Here is a 20966-nt window from a genome sequence, read left to right on the forward strand (position 1 = left end):
TCTCACTGGAGTGTAGTCAGCTGTAGTGGGGTTGTTTGTGTCCTTTCTCAGCCTTTTCTGCCGCAGGGTGTTCCCCCCCCTTAGAATTTCCCGTGGGTTCTCTTCTGAGCCCCTGACCAGAAATAGCACGCCAACAGCAGCTCTGCAGGTAGCTGAGCCCCGGAGCGGGAGATGCGCTCAGGACCGGAGGCGCCTCCTGCTTCTCGTCCAGGGCACTGCGGGAATGAATAAAGTGTGTCTGAGCAGCGTGTCATCCGCAGAGGAGACAGCGTGCTCGTCCAGAGGAGCTCTTAGCTCGTGAGTTCTGTGTGGACACTGCTTAACTGCTAGTTAATGCTTTTCCTTTGGGTCTTCTTCTTTTCTGCCTTTTCGACAAACTTTTCATCCAGGTAAAACTGAAGCCAAATTGTATCACCTGCAAACCAAGGCTATGATTTCACAAAACTTTAACTTTGAGGTAAAGTTAAATACAGTTATAATTTAAATTATATTTCTTAGATGAAATAGAAATGTAATAGGGAGTTAAACAGAAGAAACAGTGTGCAAATTTGGGATCAAGGAAACTATACACTTTTAAGTGTTTGCCAGTTGGATATAAGAATCACAAGTTTTGGTCAGTTTTTTATTGCCCCTTCTTATCACTGCTCTGCCCATCCTTACATCCCCATGCTCGTCATCTGTGGTTTTCCCCTATTTTCTGTTCCCAGGGTCTTTGAAAAAACTGCCACTCACAGAGCACTCCCTGACAGTGTAGAGAAAGGGTGCAAGTTCTTCATCTGCAGTGGGTTAATCCATCGCTCTGTTCATTGGTGTGTTAGTCTAGATTTTTCAGAGAAACAGAATAAATAGAATGTGTATGTGTGTGAGAGAGAGAGAAATATAAATTTAGAGATTTAACTATAAAGAATTAGCTCATGTGATTGTGGAGACTGAGATGTCATAAGATTTGCAGTCAGCAAGCAGCAGGAGAGCCAATAGTATTATAGTTCCAGCCTGAGACTGAAGGCCTGAGAATCAGGAGAACCCAGGGCGTAGGTTCCAATCTGAGCCAGAGTCCAAGACTCTGGCTATCCCAGCTCCCAGGCAATCAAGCAGAGACAGCAGATTTCCCCTGATGCTGGAAACTCAGCCGCTGTGCATCAGTGCTAAATCAAATCTCAGAGACAGAGTTTTGGGTGAAGTAGAAAAGAATAGCTTGACTTTTTTGCCAGGCAAACAGGTGAAACAGAGTAACTCAGACTGGGACTTGTGCCCACAACCTGGCCATAACCGTGACTGGGACTTGAACCCACGCAGCCAGGGACTCAGACTCTAGCAAAAACCCACAGTGTTCCAGCTAACATCACACACCTTGTTTTAGGACTTAATGAAGGTTAGCTATTCTTAGTCGCTCAATCATGTCCCACTCTTTGTGACCCCATGGATTGTAGCCTGCCAGGCTCCTCTGTCCATGGGGATTCTCCAGGCAAGAATACTAGAGTGGGTTGCCATGCCCTCCTCCAGGGGATCTTCCGAACACAGGGTTTGAACCCAGGTCTCCCACATTGCAGGTGGATTCTTTACTGTGTGAGCCACCGGGAAAGCCCAGTGAAGATTAAGGTTTAGGTTCCTGATGTCTCATGGCAGAAAGAGTTCAGTGAGAGACAGAGTGATAGGTAAGAAGTGGATTTATTTAGAAACACACTCCACAGAGGCTGTGGACCATCTCATGAGGGAGAGGGGCCTCGAAATATGGTGTAGTTAGCTTTTATGAGCTGGGTAATTTCATAGGCTAATGACTGGGAGGATTATTCCTGCTGTTTTGGGGAAGGGATGGAGATTTCCAGGAATTGGTGTACCGCTCACTTTTTGGTCTTGGATGATCAGCCTTGGAACTGTCCTGGCACCTGTGGTTGTGTAATGTAGCTTGCTCATGTGTTACAGTGAGCATGCACTGAGGCTCAGGGTCTAGTGGAAGGCAACCTGTCCACCATCTTGGACCTCTTTAGTTCTAATCAGTTTATGTGGACTTCTCAGGCTGTGTCATTCTTCCAAGGGTTGTACCCCCTGTTTCAGGGGGATCCGTGTCCCCAACACTGTGTGTCCCAGCCTGGGAGGATGTGGTGAAGACTTTCACAGCAGTGATTGAAGGGGGGGGGGGGGGGGGGGTTGCTGGCAGGGAGCTGGGTGTGCCCAGGCTCCTTTAATCTGGCCTCAGGTGATCTCCTGATGAGCTTCTGTGGTTCTCAAGGTTATCAATCTAATCACATGGACCACAGCCTTGTCTAACTCAATGAAACTATGAGCCATGCCCTGTAGGGCCACCCAAGACAAGACAGGTCATGGTGAAGAATTCTGACAAAATGTGGTCCGCTGGAGAAGGGAATGGCAAACCACCTCAGTATTCTTGCCTTGAGAACCCCATGAAGCATATGAAAAGGCAAAAAGATAGGACACTGAAAGATGAACTCCCCAGGTCAGTATATGCCCAATATGCTATGGAAATCAGTGGAGAAATAACTCCAGAAAGAATGAAGAGACAGAACCAAAGCAAAAACAAGACCTAGCTGTGGATGTGACTGGTGATGGAAGTAAAGCCCAAAGCTGTAAATAGCAACACTGCATAGGAACCTGGAATGTTAGGCCCATGAAGCAAGCCAAGTTGGAAGTGGTCAAACGGGGGATGGCAAGAGTGAATGTTGACATTCTAGGAATCAGCGAACTAAGATGGACTGGAATGGGTGAATTTAACTCAGATGACCATTATATCTACTACTGTGGGCAATAATTCCTTAAAAGAAATGGAGTAGCCCTCAGAGTCAACAAAAGAGTCCAAAATGCAGTACTTGGTTGTAGTCTGAAAAATGACAGAATGATCTCTGTTCGTCTCCAAGGCAAACTGTTCAGTGTCACGGTAATCCAAGTCTGTGTCCTGACCAGTAATGCTGAAGAAGCTGAAGTTGAACAGTACTAGGAAGACTACAAGACCTTCTAGAATTAACACCCCATGTAGGAAGAGCAAACATAACGCCATGATAGGAGGCAGAGGCAGGAAGGGAAAGGCCCTCCTCTGGCAACTAGGACGATTATCAGGCCACCCAGATACAGCCAATCAGAACTTGTTTTCGGAAAAGTCCCGCGCGCGCAAACATGTAACCAATCCGCTTCACTAATTGACCCCTGCTTATGTTTGAAATTGGATGTCCTATAAATATGGGTAGAAAAACCGGGCTCGGGGCTCTCAGCCTGTGCGCCACTGTGTTGGACACAGCGGGGGCCCTAGCTCGAGCTAGCAATAAACTTCCTTCTTGCGTTTTGCATTGTCTCTTGGTAGCTTTCTCTCTTCCCGCTCGGGGATTCGGACATCGGGCATAACACCCAAAATGATGTCCTTTTCATTATAGGGGACTGGGATGCAAAAGTAGGAAGTCAGGAAACACCTGGAGTAACAGGCAGATTTGGCCTTGGAGTATGGAATGAAGCAGGGCAGAGGCTAACAGTTTTGCCAAGAGAACGCACTGGTCATAGCAAACACCCTCTTCCAACAACACAAGAGAAGACTCTACACATGGACATCACCAGATGGTCAACACTGAAATCAGATTGATTATTTTCTTTGTAGCCAAAGATGGAGAAGGTCTATACGGTGGGAAAAAACAAGACTGGGAGCTGACTGTGACTTAGATCATGAACTCCTTATTGCCAAATTCAGACTGAAATTGAAGAAAGTAGGGAAAACCACTAGACCATTCAGGTATGACCTAAATCAAATCCCTCATGATTATACAGTGGAAGTGGAAAATAGATTTAAGGGACTAGATCTGATAGACAGAGTGCCTGATTGTTATGCCCGATGTCCGAATCCCCGAGCGGGAAGAGAGACCGCTTCCGAGACAATGCAACTTGCAAAAAAAGGAAGTTTATTGCTGACTCGAGTCAGGGCTCCCGCCGCGCGTCCATCGCAGTGGTACGGGGTCAGAGAGCGCTGAGCTCAAGCTGTTACCCAATTTATAAGGTGTGCATAAGCAGTTGGTAGCTGGCTTAAGCGGATTGGTTACATGTTTGCAAAGTAATCTTATTGACCCAAACCTTCGCGGGCTTTTCAGCTTTCCCCTGATAGGTTCCCTTTTTCTTGCTAGGCGCATGTTGATTGGCTGGCTCCAGGTTACCTGATGGGGGCGGGGAATCCCACCATTTCAGGGGAAACCGAAACCCAGGTCCGGGCCGCCTGCCAGCCCCAGCAGCCCCACATCCTGTTTGATTCTATGAGAAAGGTTCTGTACACTGTGGAGGGATCAAGCTCCACAAGAAAAAGAAATTGCAAAAGCAAATGTGTATATAGGCCTAACAACTCCTTGGTGAAAATACAAGAAGCTAAGATTAGGGAGAAAGGAAGATATAACCATTCTGCTGTAGAGTTCCAAAGATAGCAAGGAGATAAGCTATAAACCTTCCTCAGTGATGCTGTGAATTGAAATAGAGATAACTCTAAATAAAAACTAGGAAACTGGACCCTCTAGAAAATAAGATACCAAGGCGCAACATTGAGACAACAGATGGGCAATCAGGACTTCAGGATAACAGAAGCAACATTTGAGAATGGGGTGGCAAGATACAGCAGACTGTTTAAAGATCTTATGATCCAAATAAGTCTGATGTTACTCACTTCACTAAACCTGTGAGCTCCATGTATGTCTTAGAAGATCATCAAAAAATGTTGGTGCATGAATTCCTTGAGTGATCAAACCCTTCAAAGAGAGCTGTACACAGTGGTTGTTTCCCCAGATTCTGATAAATCTCATTGCCCGCTTGATAGCAGTTTTTGATCCAATCCCTTAAAAGGAATCTCAAGGAATGCTTCCAACTATCATGCATCTCTCTCACAATGCAATCAAAATATACTCTTCTCCCCATTTCAGAACAGAAATGTACTCCAAGTTTATATGCCTGTTTTAAAAAAGTGAGCAGAGACTCATGTGGGACATCACTAGATCATTCGAGAAGCAGAATTGCCAGAAAAAAAAATATCTATTTACTTCAGCCTTTGACTTGCTGAATCCAATCCTTTGATCTGAAGCTAGTATGAATAAAATCTCAATCCCTTGGTCTCATTAGGTCAGGAAGCAACAGTTAGATGGACATGAAGACGGGTTCAATGGAAAGTATTGTCAACATATATTTCACCTCTTTTTAACTTTGAAGAATATGAAAACCCAGCTGGAAACTGGCAAGATTCGGGAGAATTTCTATATGCAGGTGACCACCTACCTTCAGAAATGAAAGGAAATAAAAAGCCTTTGAGAAAGTTTGAGAGAGAAAGTTGGCTAAAGCCTACAACTCAGAAAACTAAAATCTGTGCAATACATGTCCAATTCTGAAATAATGCCACTAGTGAACATCTTTTTTTTTTCTCAGATCTGAACATTGCTGCAGTGCCATATTAATGACTTTTTGTAAAATTTTTTTTAATAGCCAAAGCAGATGGCACCATTAATGATGTCAGTGTTTCTCTAGGTATGAGAAGATGCAAGAATTGGGACTCATAAAATTTCTTGAAAAGATGTAACTATCTGAAGGCCTGTTTTGCCAGTTTTACCCAGAGCACGGAACGCCTCATTCTTGATCTTCACCCTGAACTCCTTTCAGGGCCGTTGAAAGTCAGCAGTTGCAGTGGCCATGATATAATCTCCGTAGATGTAGATGGCAAGTGTCAGTCTTCAGTTGGCAGAGCCCCTTTCTGCTCACAAACTTGACCACGACTTTGAGGGGGGCGTTTCATGACCATTTTATCCCACAGTGCTGAGAATGTCCATTCTCAGGTTTGGCAAAAATTTTGTTGACAGGCCACTCAATGTGCTGTTACTGGACTAGGCCACAAAACAGTATCCAAAATTCTCTGGACCACCTGTCTTACTAGCCTCTTGGTCCAGGAAAACATTCCCTCTTGTTGCTTTTTCTCATATCTAGAGTTACACTGCCATCATCATCGACCTCACAGGGAACTATATATTATTTTATCAGAGGCCTCAGTCACACATTTGGCACTGTAAGAAATAGCAATTTTGTAAAACAGGTGAAATACAAAGAACATAACCAGCAGTACTAGTAAAGTCACAAGTAAAATTAAGAGCTTCCATTAGGTGTAGCCCAGTATATCCCAGGTCATCTGACTTAGTCTACTCTGTACGAATCTTTATCTTTCAGGGAAATTATACATTGGCACCACCATCTATAAGGCACGTAGCCCAGTTTTCTAGTGTTACTAGACTGATTATCCTTAGCATGATATAATTGTTTTCAACACAGAGGAGACTTTAAACCTAAATTACCATAGCCTGGTGTTATCTATATAAATCTATCTCATAATTGTGGGAGATTTTCTTTTGCTAAAACTTTTCTTGTTGCTCTGATTGAGCTTGAGGAATAGAAAAAGGCTCAAATTTATAGCCAGAGTCAGAGTAGGCATTATTAATTGGCCCAGTGAGGGGATCCCATCTGGTAGTATCACAGCGACCTGAATATGACTATATATATATTTTTTAAAGTAAATTTCCTCAGGGCCAACCAGTTAGAATCTTGTAGTAGAGAAATTTACCAAGGTAACCCAGAACTAGGTACAGGTAATTGGCCACGAACCCAACAATTGGATTGATTTCTAAAACTGGCATAGAATCAGGCCTATGATAGAAAAGCATTTGATTTATATGCAAAGGTCTAAGAAGTCAAGAAAACATTATAAATGATCATCCAGCATCTTGGGCAAGCTGTCTACCTCTGATGTTGTTGTCTTTTCATCTTGGTGTACTGTAGTTTCTCCTGTTTGAGCATCATTTTAAGGTGAGATCAAGTCAGCTGTCTTTTCTTTAGACCAATCCAGTGTAGGGGCCTTTGGAAGTGGGAATTAATCTAAAGAGTTATTTCTCTTCAGTTTCATTGTGCATGAGCTAGTTAAGAGTACCTGATAAAAAGTCCTTCCATCCAGGTTGGAGACAGTCCCTTAAATTATATCTTTTTCCAGTCCTGGTTGCAGGTCATGAGGCATCTGATCTTCATCCAAAGATAGATTACTGAGATAAGCTTCAGAAACAAACTTTCACATTAATATCACATAACAGCAAAGAACTATCTGAGAAATGAGTCTTACTACATGCAGACCTCCATTAACAAACTGGGATTTAACATTTTTTTTGAAATATCTTTTTCTCCCTCAAGTTACCCTCATTTTTATCAAATACAACCAAATTAAGGCTAGTTTGCTTGCAAAATAGGTCTGTTTTCACTAATTTTGGTCTGATGATTTATATAACCATAATTGATCATAGACTTTTTATTTTGCTGAAACACTTATTGGATCTCAGACTGAACTTTTAATATAAAACAGGGCTGGGAAACTCAAACCAAAGGCTTATCACAGATTTTGCCTAACAAATCTAGGTGAACTCTTTTCAAGGTCTCAAAAATTCCTTAAGATTTTTGTACCTGTTAGTGAGATAAACTTCTTAGCTCATTTGATAAACTTACTGGAAACTTAAGAGTTTCAAATTTCTGGAGGAGTCAGATAGAGAGAAAATATAATTATTTTGTTTATAACGTGTAATTTTACCAACTTATTTTATAATTAGTTTAAGAGGAAGGTTTTCTCTACTCCCGGAAAACACATGATTTAAACCTGTAATTTCTCAGATAGAAACCATAAAAGTTATAAGCATATTCGCTGGTTCATTCAGTCCTTTGTTAACTTTTGTGAAGTTATCAGGTTTTTCATTAGAATACCAAGACATATCAAAATGTTAAGAACTCAATATAATTTCTAGGATATCTGTATTAGTAATTTTTCATACATTATAACATGAGCAGATTTATTACTCATTTGATAATCTTTTTTATGTAATTTAACCAACCAAATAGTTTAATATCTCTCTTTGGGATGTTTCAGGGGCCCTCTGAAACATCCCAAAGTTAGCTAGATGTCAAAGGAACTTCAAAAGAATTCGATTTAGGAAGTTTTATCAAAAAGATCAATTAAAAGCTTTAGAACATTTGGTCAGATTCAGTCAGTGTTGGTGGGTGTATCATTTAGCTTGTTGATATGTCACAATGGGCGAAAACACCAAGGCTCAAGGTTGAGTGAAAGTCAGCTCCGCCATCTCGGACCTAATTGGTTCTAACCAGTTTTCTTATGACGTGTCATTCCTAACAAAATCCATTTATCTAACTAATTGTAATCCAATTTTAGAAACTCCTGATCATGCATAACTCTTTTTAGTATTTTTTTTTACTTTTTTTTTTTTTACTGAAAGCACACTTCTTGCTTTCCTCTAGCAACCAAGAGCTAACTTTTATATTAGCATTTTATAGATTGGTGAGCATAAATACCAGTGATAATTTCTAAAACCCTTGCTTTCTTAAAACATTTTAGAATGGCATCAAACTATTCATTTATAGTCCCAAATCTCTTTAGTTTTTCTGTAAAAGGAAATCAGTGTTTAGTAGTAAATGTTTCAGAATCTTATTTCATTTGGAAATGACCTAATTATTTAATAGACTTCCAAAACTTAGTTTAGCACAACCCTTAGAAATTCAAGTTACACCAATCTGGAGAGACTATTTTAAACAGATATTCTTAAAGAATAATTATTCTTAATAGAGTTTATATACAAACTTATACCTCATTTACATTTTTTAGAAGTTTTTTTTTTTACTCGAGGTAATTTACTTGTCGACAAACCTGTAACAGGCATAATATTTAACTTATATTAAACCTAGGCACAATGAAAACATTTCACTTGATGTTAATTACTCTTAAGACATGTCTATATTAGATCGGTCAACAAACATACATTAATATCAGGTATTTAATACTTAGTATTTCCCAGTTCACCTAAACCTGGAATTTATTGTTTAATTTAGAATTATTTTATTTGTAAGCGCTTACCCCTTTTTTTAAGCCAATTAAATAGAGCTCATTTACAAATTAACCTAAAAAATATTTTCCAGAGACAGACATACCAAAACATATTTAGACAGACACAGTGCAAGATCTAGCTTCATTTTCTAAGTTTGGTCATGAATTAGATATTACAATATAAAATTTACTAGTTTATAAAAAAGTTGAAATAAATAACATTTTTAAAGGCTTTTTTCCTTTTTCTCTCAGTCTCAGGAGTTAGAGGTGGTCTAGGTAAGTGTTCCTGAGAGCCGTGGTCTCACGGCACAGGAAAAGAAAATCAAGTTCTAACAAAATGGCGGCAGGTCTAAATGGTGGCCAGACAAAGCAAAATGGCCGTCACAAATCACAACACAGAACAGAGTTAAAACACACACATATAAACCTGGCAGTCCTCATCAGACACTCCCTTAAATACAAGAATACAGTCTCTATATAAACCTTCTATAGAGACACAAAACTTCAGTTGTCTTCAAAGATTTCAAGAGGAGGAGGACCAGAGACAATGCCGGCATACACAAACACGGAGAGTAGAAGGCAAACAGACAGACAAACGTCGGCCGATAACATAGCGCTGGGTTTTCGGGCCCCCTGAATTCTCTTGCCTCCCGGTAGCAGATTTATCTTACCGAATGGCGTCCACTGTTCACCAGACTCGGGATCAGGAGAGGAACTCCCCTTCCCGCAGAGCCGGCAGCCTTCCAGGGCGCTCGCTGGCCTCGGTCTTGTGCCGCCTGGAATGTCTAATCCGTTCCCCCTTTATAGAAAGCGTTCTCCTGTGCAAGATACCTTCCTGCTTCCCAGCAGGGCCTCGGCTTTACACTGGACTTTCCTGTCCTGCCTGGGCACTGGTGCTATTATCTATCCTTCTCCTCTGTCCTGGAAGCGTTCTCTTTCCCCGGTCAAGGGATCCCGGACGAGCCCCCAAATGTTATGCCCGATGTCCGAATCCCCGCCCCGAGCGGGAAGAGAGAACGCTTCCAAGACAATGCAACTTGCAAAAAAAGGAAGTTTATTGCTGACTCGAGTCAGGGCTCCCGCCGCCCGTCCAACGCAGTGGTACGGGGTCAGAGAGCGCTGAGCTCAAGCTGTTACCCAATTTATAAGGTGTGCATAAGCAGTTGGTAGCTGGCTTAAGCGGATTGGTTACATGTTTGCAAAGTAATCTTATTGGCCCAAACCTTCGCGGGCTTTTTTTCAAACCTGGGCGTTTGCGGGCTTTTCAGCTTTCCCCTGATAGGTTCCCTTTTTCTTGCTAGGCGCATGTTGATTGGCTGGCTCCAGGTTACCTGATGGGGGCGGGGAATCCCACCATTTCAGGGGAAACCGAAACCCAGGTCCGGGCCGCCTGCCATCCCCAGCAGCCCCACACTGATGAACTATGGATGAAGGTTCGTGACACTGTATAGGAGACAGGGATCAAGACCATCCCCAAGAAAAAGAAATGCAAAAAAGCAAAATGGCTGTATGAGGAGGCCTTACAAATAGCTGTGAAAAGAAGAGAAGCCAAAAGCAAAGGAGAAAGGGAAAGATATACCCATCTGAATGTAGAGTTCCAAAGAATAGCAAGGAGAGATAAGAAAACCTTCCTCAGTGATCAGTGCAAAGAAATAGAGGATAACAGTAGAATGGGAAAAACTAGAGATCTCAAGAAAATTAGAGATACCAAGCGCACATTTCATGCAAAGATGGGCACAGTAAAGGACAGAAATGGTATGGACCTAACAGAAGCAAACTATATTAAGAAGAGGTGGCAAGAATACACAGAAGAACTGTAAAAAAAAGATGTTCATGATCCAAATAATCATGATGGTGTGATCACTCACCTAGAACCAGACATCCTGGGATGTGAAGTCAAATGGTCCTTAGGAAGCATCACTACAAACAAAGCTAGTGGAGGTGATGGAATTCCAGTTGAGCTATTTCAAATCCTCAAAGATGATGCTGTGAAAGTGCTGCACTCAATATGCCAGCAAATTTGGAAAACTCAGCAATGGCCACAGGACTGGAAAGGTCAGTTTTCATTCCAATCCCTAAGAAAGGTAATGCCAAAGAATGCTCAAACTATGACACAATTGCATTCATCTCACATGCTAATAAAGTAATACTCAAAATTCTCCAAGCCAGGCTTCAGCAATACATGAACCATGAACTTCCAGATGTTCAAGCTGGTTTTAGAAAAGGCAGAGGAACCAGAGATCAAATTGCCAACATCCACTAGATCATCGAGAAAGCAAGAAAGTTCCAGAAAAAAAAAATCATCTATTTGACTGTGCCAAAGCCTTTGACTGTGTGAATCACAACAAACTGTGGAAAATTCTGAAAGAGATGGGAATACCAGCCCAACTGACCTGCCTCTTGAGAAATCTCTATGTAGGTCAGGAAGCAACAGTTAGAACTGGACATGAAACAACAGACTGGTTCCAAATAGGAAAAGGAGTACGTCAAGGCTGTATATTGTCACCCTGCTTATTTAACTTCTGTGCAGAGTACATCATGAGAAACGCTGGGCTGGAAGAAGCACAAGCTGGAATCAAGATTGCTGGGAGAAATATCAATAACCTCAGATATGCAGATGACACCACCCTTATGGCAGAAAGTGAAGAGGAACTAAAGAGCCTCTTGATGAAAGTGAAAGAGGAGAGTGAAAACGTTGGCTTAAAGCTCAACATTCAGAAAACTAAAATCATGACATCTGGTCCCATCACTTCATGGCAAATAGATGGGGCAACAGTGGAAACAGTAGCAAACTTTATTTTTTTGTGCTCCAAAATCACTGCATATGGTGACTGCAGCCATGAAATTAAAAGATGCTTGCTCCTTGGAAGAAAAGTTATGACCAACCTAGACAGCATATTAAAAAGCAGAGACATTACTTTGCCAACAAAGGTCCATCTAGTCAAGGATAAGGTTTTCCCAGCGGTCTTGTATGGATGTGAGAGTTGGACTATAAAGAACGCTGAGCACTGAAGAATTGATGCTTTTGAACTGTGGTGTTGGAGAAGACTCTTGAGAGTCCCTTGGACTGCAAGGAGATCCAGCCAGTCCATCCTAAAGGAGATCAGTCCTGGGTGTTCAGTGGAAGGACTGAGGCTGAAACTCCAGTACTTTGGCCACCTCATGGGAAGAGTTGACTCATTGGAAAAGTCCCTGATGCTGGGAGGGATTGGGGGCAGGAGGAGAAAGGGGACGGCAGAGGATGAGATGGCTGGATGGCATCACCGACTTGATGGACATGAGTTTGAGTAAACTCTGGGAGCTGGACAGGGAGGCCTGGTGTGCTGTGATTCATGGGATCGCAAAGAATCGAACAGGACTGAGCGACTGAACAGAACTGAAAGAGCTTGTTTTGTGAATCTCTTGGTGGTAACCAGGATCCTGCCCCACAGGCTGCACTATTGTTTCTTGGCTGCCCCTCCCTTGTCTCTGCATCCCCTCCCTTCCCTGATTAGCAACTGTTTGAATCTGCCCTCTGGAACTCAGGGAGGGTTATGGAGGCTGGAGTCAGTTCCCTACAAACAAGAATGGGGGACACAGAAAGGCTTCTGTGTCCAGGAGCCCCATAGCATCCGAGTTGGTTCCACCCCCACAGGGCCTTATGTTCTTGTTTTCCGTGGAATTGAGTGAGACCCACCCATCGTGGGCAGGTTGTCTGCTTTACTCACTATCAGTTCAAATGTTAATCTCCTTGAGAAACAACGTAATGACACATCCAAAATAACATTTAACCAAATATCAGGGCTCCCCTTGGCTCAGTCATGTTGACACAAAAAATTAACCATCTCAAGTGGTCACAAGGGGTGCTATTAAAGTACCACTGATGCAGATGATTCATCTGCCTTTTAGATTATAATACTATTTATTGACCATTTTTGCACACATTTATTTGCATGTTACAGAGGGACTTCAGAAGCTGTAATGTCATCTTTGTCACATAGGACATCTTATGGGCAACAAATTGTAACATGAAAGCCATGGTCTGGGTTGAATCTGGAGACGGAACTTGCTGATTTGCTATCTTCTTTAAGCTACAGGCTGGACAAACACAGCCAAGGGAGTTTGCGTCATGTAAAGGTTAGCTACCTGCAAGTTTGTGTATAGAGAAGAGGCTCCGTGTCAGAATAAGAGACCTCTCCATTTTAGATTTATAACTCCTGCTGCCTTTTTACACATAGAATAGAAACGAGATGTGGGCAGGCTGAATCGTTATCCATTTTTGCACTGTTGCTGTTAAAAAATTCTTTTTATTTTTCCATTCTTTTTCAAAATAACTGTGGTTCCTTCCAAACCTATGTAATAATAAACAGACCACCTGTTAGCTGAGAAATAGTCCCATCAGGTCCCTGCCAAGAGATAAACCATAGCCGCAAGAACTCATCAGGCGGTGACGGCAGAGAGGGTTTATTAAATGTCACTTGTCACGATGCTTTTTGTTGCTTTTAAATACGAATCCAGCAGCGTTGCCCCAGCACAGCGGCAGCGTGTGTGAGCGTGTCCTGAGTGCTGGGGGGAGTGCAGGTCCGCCTGGCGTCTGCAAGGGTCCCACTGTCGGTGCCCTCAGCGCTCTGTCAGCCCAGCCCCCTTGCCCGTCTGTACGTCCCCCCACTGCAGGCCACTGTGTCACTGGTGGAGACTGAGGTCTGGGAACCGAGGGCCTCCCCCAGAGCACCGGTGGACCCCCTTCTGCAGTGAAGCTTCAGTTGCTCCGGGCTGTGATTCAGTGAGTTCCTGATGGGTTTGCTAATGAGCGTGGACTAGCTCAGCCTGGGCTCCAGAAGTCATTTCCTTCTCAGTTTGCCACTGCTGAGATCCTTGGAGCAGTCTGCCGAGGGGAACGCGTACCTGAGTCGATGCACTAAACGTTTCCAGGCCGCACTGCCCACGGGTTTGAACATGCTCGTCAGGTCAGAAAGCATTCTTTAAAGCCAGTTTTTCTTCTCATTGAAATCCTGTGCCTCTCCCCGGAGACTGTCACTGCTGTGCCTGTTGTACGTGAGGAGTGGAGGCTCGCAGGGTGGGTGGTCTGGCCAGGGCACTCAGGAGGTGACTGGGCTGGGATCTGAGCCCCTCCTGTTTAAGCACTGCGTCCCCGTGCTTCCTGCTGCCAGCCACGACAGGGTGGTCACTACTGCGGAAGACAGCCTGGAGACCCGGGGTAGCAGAGTAGGTGCTTCGGACACCACGGTCCCAGACCTGGGGTGGCATCCTGTCCTGTGGCTTCTAGCTGTAGAAACTGGGTGACGTGTTTGACTTCTCTGAGCCTCCCTTTCTACACTTGTCAAACCAGGTGCTGAATAATTGTACACAGAAAGAGAAAGGAAGAAACCCGAGAGGAGGGGAGTCGTCCGCATATCAGATGAGGGTTGTGCAGCAGACTGGGGTGAGCGAGCCAGCAGCAGCCTTGTGGGAGAAAGCCCGGGACTCCGTTTGGGGGCTGTTGAGTGTGAATCGCCTAAAGGACATCTAACTGGCTTTGTCATTAAAGCTGTGTTGTGGGGAATGAATGTGATAATACACACAAAACATATCACAAGTCCTGACAAATAGCCTGTGCTCATTAAATGTTATGTGCTTATTAATACTAATAAGTAGTAGTATGTTTACAGAAGTACCACTTATTGTAGATAAATAAGCTTTATGAAATATGTTCTGTTAAGTTGGGTCACACTATTTTATCTTTTTTTTTGTCAAACCCTGTTATCTACGTTCTGGAGAGTAAACCAGAAATGAATGACCAGAATGACACAGCTTAACAGACCTTCACTAAATCCTCAGGCCGCTGCTGTTGACTGAAACGTTTTCTGCCCTGGTGTTATATTTCTCCTGTGTGGATGTGTTTGGGGGGAAAAATAGCACATAACTGCACCAAATCACTGTGCTCAGAGGTAGGGTTTTTCATTTTGCTGTTACACATGTCTACTTCTAGAGGGGGGAAATTGAGCTTGATAATGTCCTCCTGAAGGCCCTCCCCTGGTGTTGCAGAATGCACTGAAGCAAACCTGACTGGTGAGGCTTTGTGGACTTGAGGCAATTTAACTTAATTTGTTTAAAAGGTATTTCGTCTTCACTGGGTAAAATGCCTTTTGTGAATGTTGGGTACTGTATTTGAGTCCAGGCAAGGGAACTCTCTTTCAACACTGCAGGATACTAAATGAGTCCCCTCAGACATCTATAGAGTGTGATCTTCCCTGGGAGAGACTGAAACATGTGCTTTTGTTCCTTTTCAAAATTAAAAGTCTAAATTGTGAGAGATGGTTTTATTTTAAAAGCAAGTGAGGTCCTATTCAAGGTTCTCAGAGCTCAGAAAAAGTTCTCTCCCAAATATTGAAATTGGGTTGGGCAGAGCTCAGCATACTTGGCAAGTTTTCCTTTGAACTGAATGGGCCTTTCAGATGATTCAGTAGATTATCCTGTTCAGACAGAACTTTAGAACTTGTCAGGAACCTACTGTGAGACCAGTCTGCTTACTGATGGCTCAGGCAAGTACCGGGGTATGAATTCGTAGAAGAGTTGCCTTGTGCCAGAGCCAGCTCTGGGCTTTGAGCAGAGCAGTGAGGAAGAGAGTGTGTATGCGTGAGACAGACACATACCTTAACAAATAAAGCAAAACGGTTTTATAGTTACAGTGGTGAGTGGGGCTTCCCAGGGGGTGCAGTGCTGAAGAACCCACCTGCCGGTACAGGAGACATGAGATGAGGATTCACTCCCTGGGTCGGGAAGATCCCCTGGAAGAGGAGGGCATGTCAGCCCACTTCAGTCTTCTTGTCTGAAAAGTCCTACGGACAGAGGAGTTTGGTGGGCTACAGTCCATAGGGTCGCAAAGAGTTGGACACAACCGAAGCAACTTAGCTCATAGCACGTAGTGAGAAGTGCTTTAAGGAAATACAGAAGGTACGGTGATAAAGGATACCATTGGAAGGCGAGGACCTCAGGAGAATGCTCCAAGGTTCCAGCCAGCATCAGCTAGAGGGTGAGCATCCAGCTAAGAGCCCAGGCCAAGTCCTGGAGGTGAGGGCAAGTGTAGAATATGCCTGGAGGTATTAACACCAGGGGGCAGAAGACCACAGCCGGGATAGTGCCAGGAGCAGGGGGCTGTGTCTCAGGTAGGACTGAAAAGGTCGAAGGGCTAAACCACAATGATAAGACATTGGTGAGTTTGGATTTCATTCCAAGCACGGTGGGAGGTCACAGAAGGGTTTTAAGCCAGTGAATGAGAACGTCAGATTAATGTTTTCGGAGACGACTGTGGCTGCCCTGTGGACGTGGGTTTCAGCAGAGCCTGAGTAAGAAGCCTTCCCAGTTGTTCAGTGGAGGGTGTTGGTGTGGGCAGAGCTGGTGTTCGTGAGGATGGAGAGGTCAAGATAGCTGGCTTCCAGGTGGCTTTTAGAAACAACAGGATTTGTTAACAGGCTGATGGAGAAGGCAGGAAGAGGCAGGAAGAAGTCACGCTGGAGGCACGAGCTGGTGGTGCCGTTTGCTGACACCGGGAGGCTGAGGACAGAGATGCCTGTGTGGGTGGGCAGATCCTTCAGCTGGGGAAACTGACGCGCCCCGACCGCCCCCGCAGGAGCTGAAGGGGACCTCCGAGGTCAGAGTGCAGGTCAGGGCTGAAGTGAGAAGTCTAGGGGCTGTCAGCGCAGAGCTGGTGCTTAAAGCCACACTCCGTTACAGAGAGCGCAAGGATGGGACAGAGGACAGACGCGGAAGCGGGAGTTCAGGCGCCCAGAGGAGACCTCGGGAGCGATGGTGCCAGCTGCTGAGGGCGGGCTGGCAGCTCACGTGCTGCCGGTGGAGCTGGTGAGGAGAGGCACAGCATGTCCCGTGTTCGTGCGTCCGTGGGATGCGACGGCCAGGGCGTGCTGGTGACTGTGGCAAGGTGTTTTCGGGGAGGAGGGGGCAGCAGCCAGGCTGACACAGGTCCAGGAGTGACTCAGGGGTGAGACCATGGAGATAGTGTATCAGTGAACAAACAGTATTTGTTTGGGAGGATTTGCTGAAAAGGAAAGCAGAGAGAGAATAGCCGGATGATGGAGAGAGAAGTGAGTTCAAGGGAGCAGGTCTTCAGGCTGTTTTAGTGAGGAGCACTGTCGCACACACACACACACAGGGGCCGTGAGGCAGAGTTAACGCCTGGTGTGGGGAGAGGAGAGGACTGAAGGGACGGTGTCCTTGGAGGGAGAAGGAGAGGACTGAAGGAATGGTGTCCTTGGAGGGAAAAGGAGAGGGCTGAAGGGACGGTGTCCTTGGAGGGAGAGAGGCGTGGGGGTTTTACACCTGCGCCCCTCTCAAAGGCCTTCCCTCTGGCCTTAAAGATAAGATGAATTCCGAAGAGGCCGCGGTCCTGCGCGTGTATTCTGAGAACTCAGGAGCACCAGTGGAGGTGGGGAAGAAAAAGCCCCACTCGTGTGGGACCTCGAAGGCTGAGCCGAGGTTGAAGGAGGGACAGTGATGACCAGGGCGCATGGGCGCCAGCGGCAGCGTGTGCTCACGCCAGGGTGGGGGCGGCTGGACGAGGTGGGGTCGCCGCTCCCATGAGTCCGCAGGCAGGGACGGCTGTCGGGTGTTTGTGGGCGGAGTTGACGGGGTCTAGTCAGAAGACGAAACAGGGTCCCCACAGAGAGTCATGGTATCAGGCGTCACTGGGGATGCTTGAGACTCCAGGAAGCACACATTGTCCAAAGGGGCTAAGAGGTTTTGTAGAAATGGGAGAAGTAATAGAGATACAGAGTTATTTCTGAGCTAAAAGGCAGCTTTTCCCTGCCTGTCAGCATGGTGGGCCTTGGGGAGCGGCAGAGTGGGGATGGTAGAGACCCGTTTCAAGGGTCTCTTTGTCTAGGCGTGGAGTTTTTTCATACTATTTTATTATTTTAATATGCTTTTACTGTGAAACCTTAGAAAAGAAATTTCTTTCCTTAGCTCATCAGCACATTCAGGTTTGACAGATCCTATTTAAGTTTAAAGACTTGCCTAAGAAAATAAAAATCCAGCGTTGTGTCGTCCCTTTTTGTTCTGTTTTAAATATTGTAAATAAAACTAGAGAATAGAGAATTCTGGCTTTACCTTGCAGGGTGTGAAATGTGATGGTTTATCATCTTCGTCTCTTCCTCTTGGAATTTCGCTTCCCTTTCCTCCTCAGGAGCCTCTTAGTCATCTCACAAGCCACCCACTTCCTTAGGGGTGACTGCTTCCTAAGTGGGCAGGGATGGGCGGGCGGGGTTCAGGGTTGGAGAAGGTTCTCCCAGAATGAGGGCTGCTGCCTCCTTCCCCACACCGCCCCACCGCACTGTCTGCTTGGCAAAACCCTACAGCCGTCAGGAAGGACTCGAGTCCTGTTTGCAGAAGAAAGAAATTATTACAGTACCTGGAGGAAGGAGGAGGAGAAAAAGCCCACGTTTCTGGCTTGTGCCCTTGAGCTGTAAATTCTCAAGGACTCTCTTATAAATCTCCTGGAATCGCTGTTGGAAATCCGCATTCCCTCAGAGAGCAGTGTAGGGCTATCACATAACAATTTCTGAGGCCTTCCCCCGAACCCAGCTCTGACGCTTTGAAAAAACCTTCAGAATAAAACTGCAGAGTAAACCTCCATTTTAACAGTGTTGTTTTTCTTTTTTGGCACGAAAGAAATTAGATTTCCCCAGCCGGTATATCCAGAATTTCTTCTGTCTTCTACCTGTGTACAAGTGCACAGAAATATCCCTACACACGTATGCACACACCCCTCAGATGCCTTAGGACTGTCATTCTGGTAAGTGGGCAGAAGTCCCAGCTGCGAACTTCAGGACCAACCTCACCTTCTTTGAGGGTGTGTGTGCGTGTACGTGTGTGCTTGTGCGCGCTGAGTTGTGTACGACTTTTTGCGACACTATGGACTGTAGCTTGCCAGGCTCCTCTGTCTGTGGGCTTCTCCAGGCAGGAATACTGGAGTGGGTTGCCATTTCCTATTCCAGGGGATCTTCCCGACCCAAGGATTGAACCCACGTCTCGTCTCCTGCATTGGCAGGCAGGTTCTTTACCACTGACACCATGGACATCAGCTTGAGTTAGGTATTGCTTGCACTCTCTTGCCTTAAAAAGACCACGTTCCCTTAGAGAATTTCTAAAGAGTTGTCTTTTTTTCTCTCCTTCCAGAGGGCCAGTTAAGAGTGGATGCCAATATATCTGTGCATCGCCCTGGGGAGCCTTTGGGCATTCGAACCGAAGTGAAGAATCTCAACAGTGCCCGATTTTTGGCCAAAGCTATAGGTGAATGTCCGCTGTTACTCCTCTTATACTTCTTTGTAGCAGTTTTCTGTAGCTATGTAATAAGCATCCCCCTCCCAACTTAATGACTTACATGATAACATCTCCGCCTCATAGTTTTGTGGGTTGGGTGGTTTTCTGCTGGTCCTGCCTCGGCTCTTTCATTTGACTCTGGGGACCCAGCACTCTGCTGAGAAAAAGAGTCCAAGAGGACCTTACACTCTGGGGCCTTGGTGCCAGACATTCGCTGGGTTTCTTTACCCGTGTGGGCTTTCTGCACTCACTTGCTTAGCCCGGGCTTTCTTACTTGGCAGAGGTGGCATCCTAGGAGGATGAAGGCAGATGCCTCAAGTCCTCTTGGGTCTTTAGTTCTAGAACTTGCACATTTCTTTCAGCACATTCCATTCAAAACAGGTTCAAGGGGAGGGGGAGGAAATAGACTTTACCTCTGTGGGAGGATTTGCAAAACTCTGTAACTGTTTTTCCATGTACCACGACCAGTCTGAACTGTATAAAGTCATATTTGTTTGTTGTAGATTAGCCACAATTTGACCTAATCGGTCATTTTGTTTTTCTGATTTTAACTGTTTTAACTAATAGATGGCTTGAAAGTGAATGTGTTAGTCGCTCAGTCGTGTCTGACTCTTTGCTAACCTGTGGACTGTAGCCCACCAGATCCTGTATCCATAGAATTTTCTAGGCAAGCATACTGGAGTGGGTTGTGATTCCCTTCTCCAGGGGGTCTTCCCAACCCAGGGATTGAACCTGGTCTCCTGCATTGCATGCAGATTCTTTACAGTCTGACCCACCAGAGAATAGATTGCCTAGGCCTGTGTAATCAAGTAGTGGTCTTACTGGAGTGCACGCTGTGGGTCTTTCAGTGTGGACAGATGCATACTAGTAATTAAAATAGGAGAGCTGAGCAAGCTCAACAGCTGGAGTGGCCCATAGAGGACGATGACTGTGACTGTGAGGGGATGACATCTCAGAAGAGTGAAAGCACTCTTTAAAGCCAGAGGTATCTAAGAGGAAGAGACAGAAGGGAGGAGGTGGAGGTGGAGGTTAAGGTGCATCCTTCACGGTGCACAGAGCAGAGGATGGATGAAGGTGGCTCCCAGCCCAGAGGTTTAGTATCATCCTGCGTGTTAGAAGGAACACAGATTTTCTAGTCTTGTGTAAAACTTTATTATCCTGAACCTGAAATAATCAACCAGCCTTAATGAAGACACTGTGAGCCTATACATTTTCAGGAAAAAGGCATTAACATGGTCAACGGCCTCCGATACGCAGCTGTATCATTAACCTCCGGTATGAAGATGACACCACCCTTATGGCAGAAAGTGAAGAGGAACTAAAGAGCCTCTTGAAGAAAGTGAAAGAGAAGAGTGAAAAAGCTGGCCTAAAATTCAACGTTCAAAAAATGAAAATCCTGGCATCCGGTCCCATCACTTCATGGCAAATAGATGGGGAAACATGGAAACAGTGAGAGACTGTTTTCTTAGGCTTCAAAATCACTGCAGATGGTGACTGCAGCCATGAAATTAAAAGACACTTGCTCCTTGGAAGTAAAGCTATGACCAACCTATACAGCATATTTAAAAAGCAGAGACATTACTTTGCTGACTAAGGTCCATCTAGTCAAAGCTATGCCTTCTCCAGTGTTCATGTATGGATGAGTGAGTTGGACTGTAAAAAAAAGCTGAGTGCTGAAGAATTGATGCTTTTGAACTGTGGTGTTCAAGGGACACGCTCAAGGACTCTTGAGAGTCCCTTGGACTGCAAGGAGATCAAATCAGTCCAT

The 20966-nt window shown here is 44.9% G+C and overlaps 1 protein-coding gene across 1 annotated transcript in view; it reads left to right on the top strand.

Annotated features, from left to right (window-relative positions):
- The window catches only part of GATB (glutamyl-tRNA amidotransferase subunit B), a 97150-nt gene that overhangs the window by 38808 nt on the left and 37376 nt on the right, over nt 1-20966 (top strand). The window contains exon 6 of the mRNA XM_020903358.2: nt 19055-19168. Coding sequence (XP_020759017.2) covers nt 19055-19168 — 114 coding nt within the window. The remainder of the gene's footprint in view (nt 1-19054; nt 19169-20966) is intronic.

This window comes from Odocoileus virginianus, chromosome 12, assembly GCF_023699985.2.
Source record: "Odocoileus virginianus isolate 20LAN1187 ecotype Illinois chromosome 12, Ovbor_1.2, whole genome shotgun sequence".
In the NCBI taxonomy this organism is placed as follows: domain Eukaryota; kingdom Metazoa; phylum Chordata; class Mammalia; order Artiodactyla; family Cervidae; genus Odocoileus; species Odocoileus virginianus.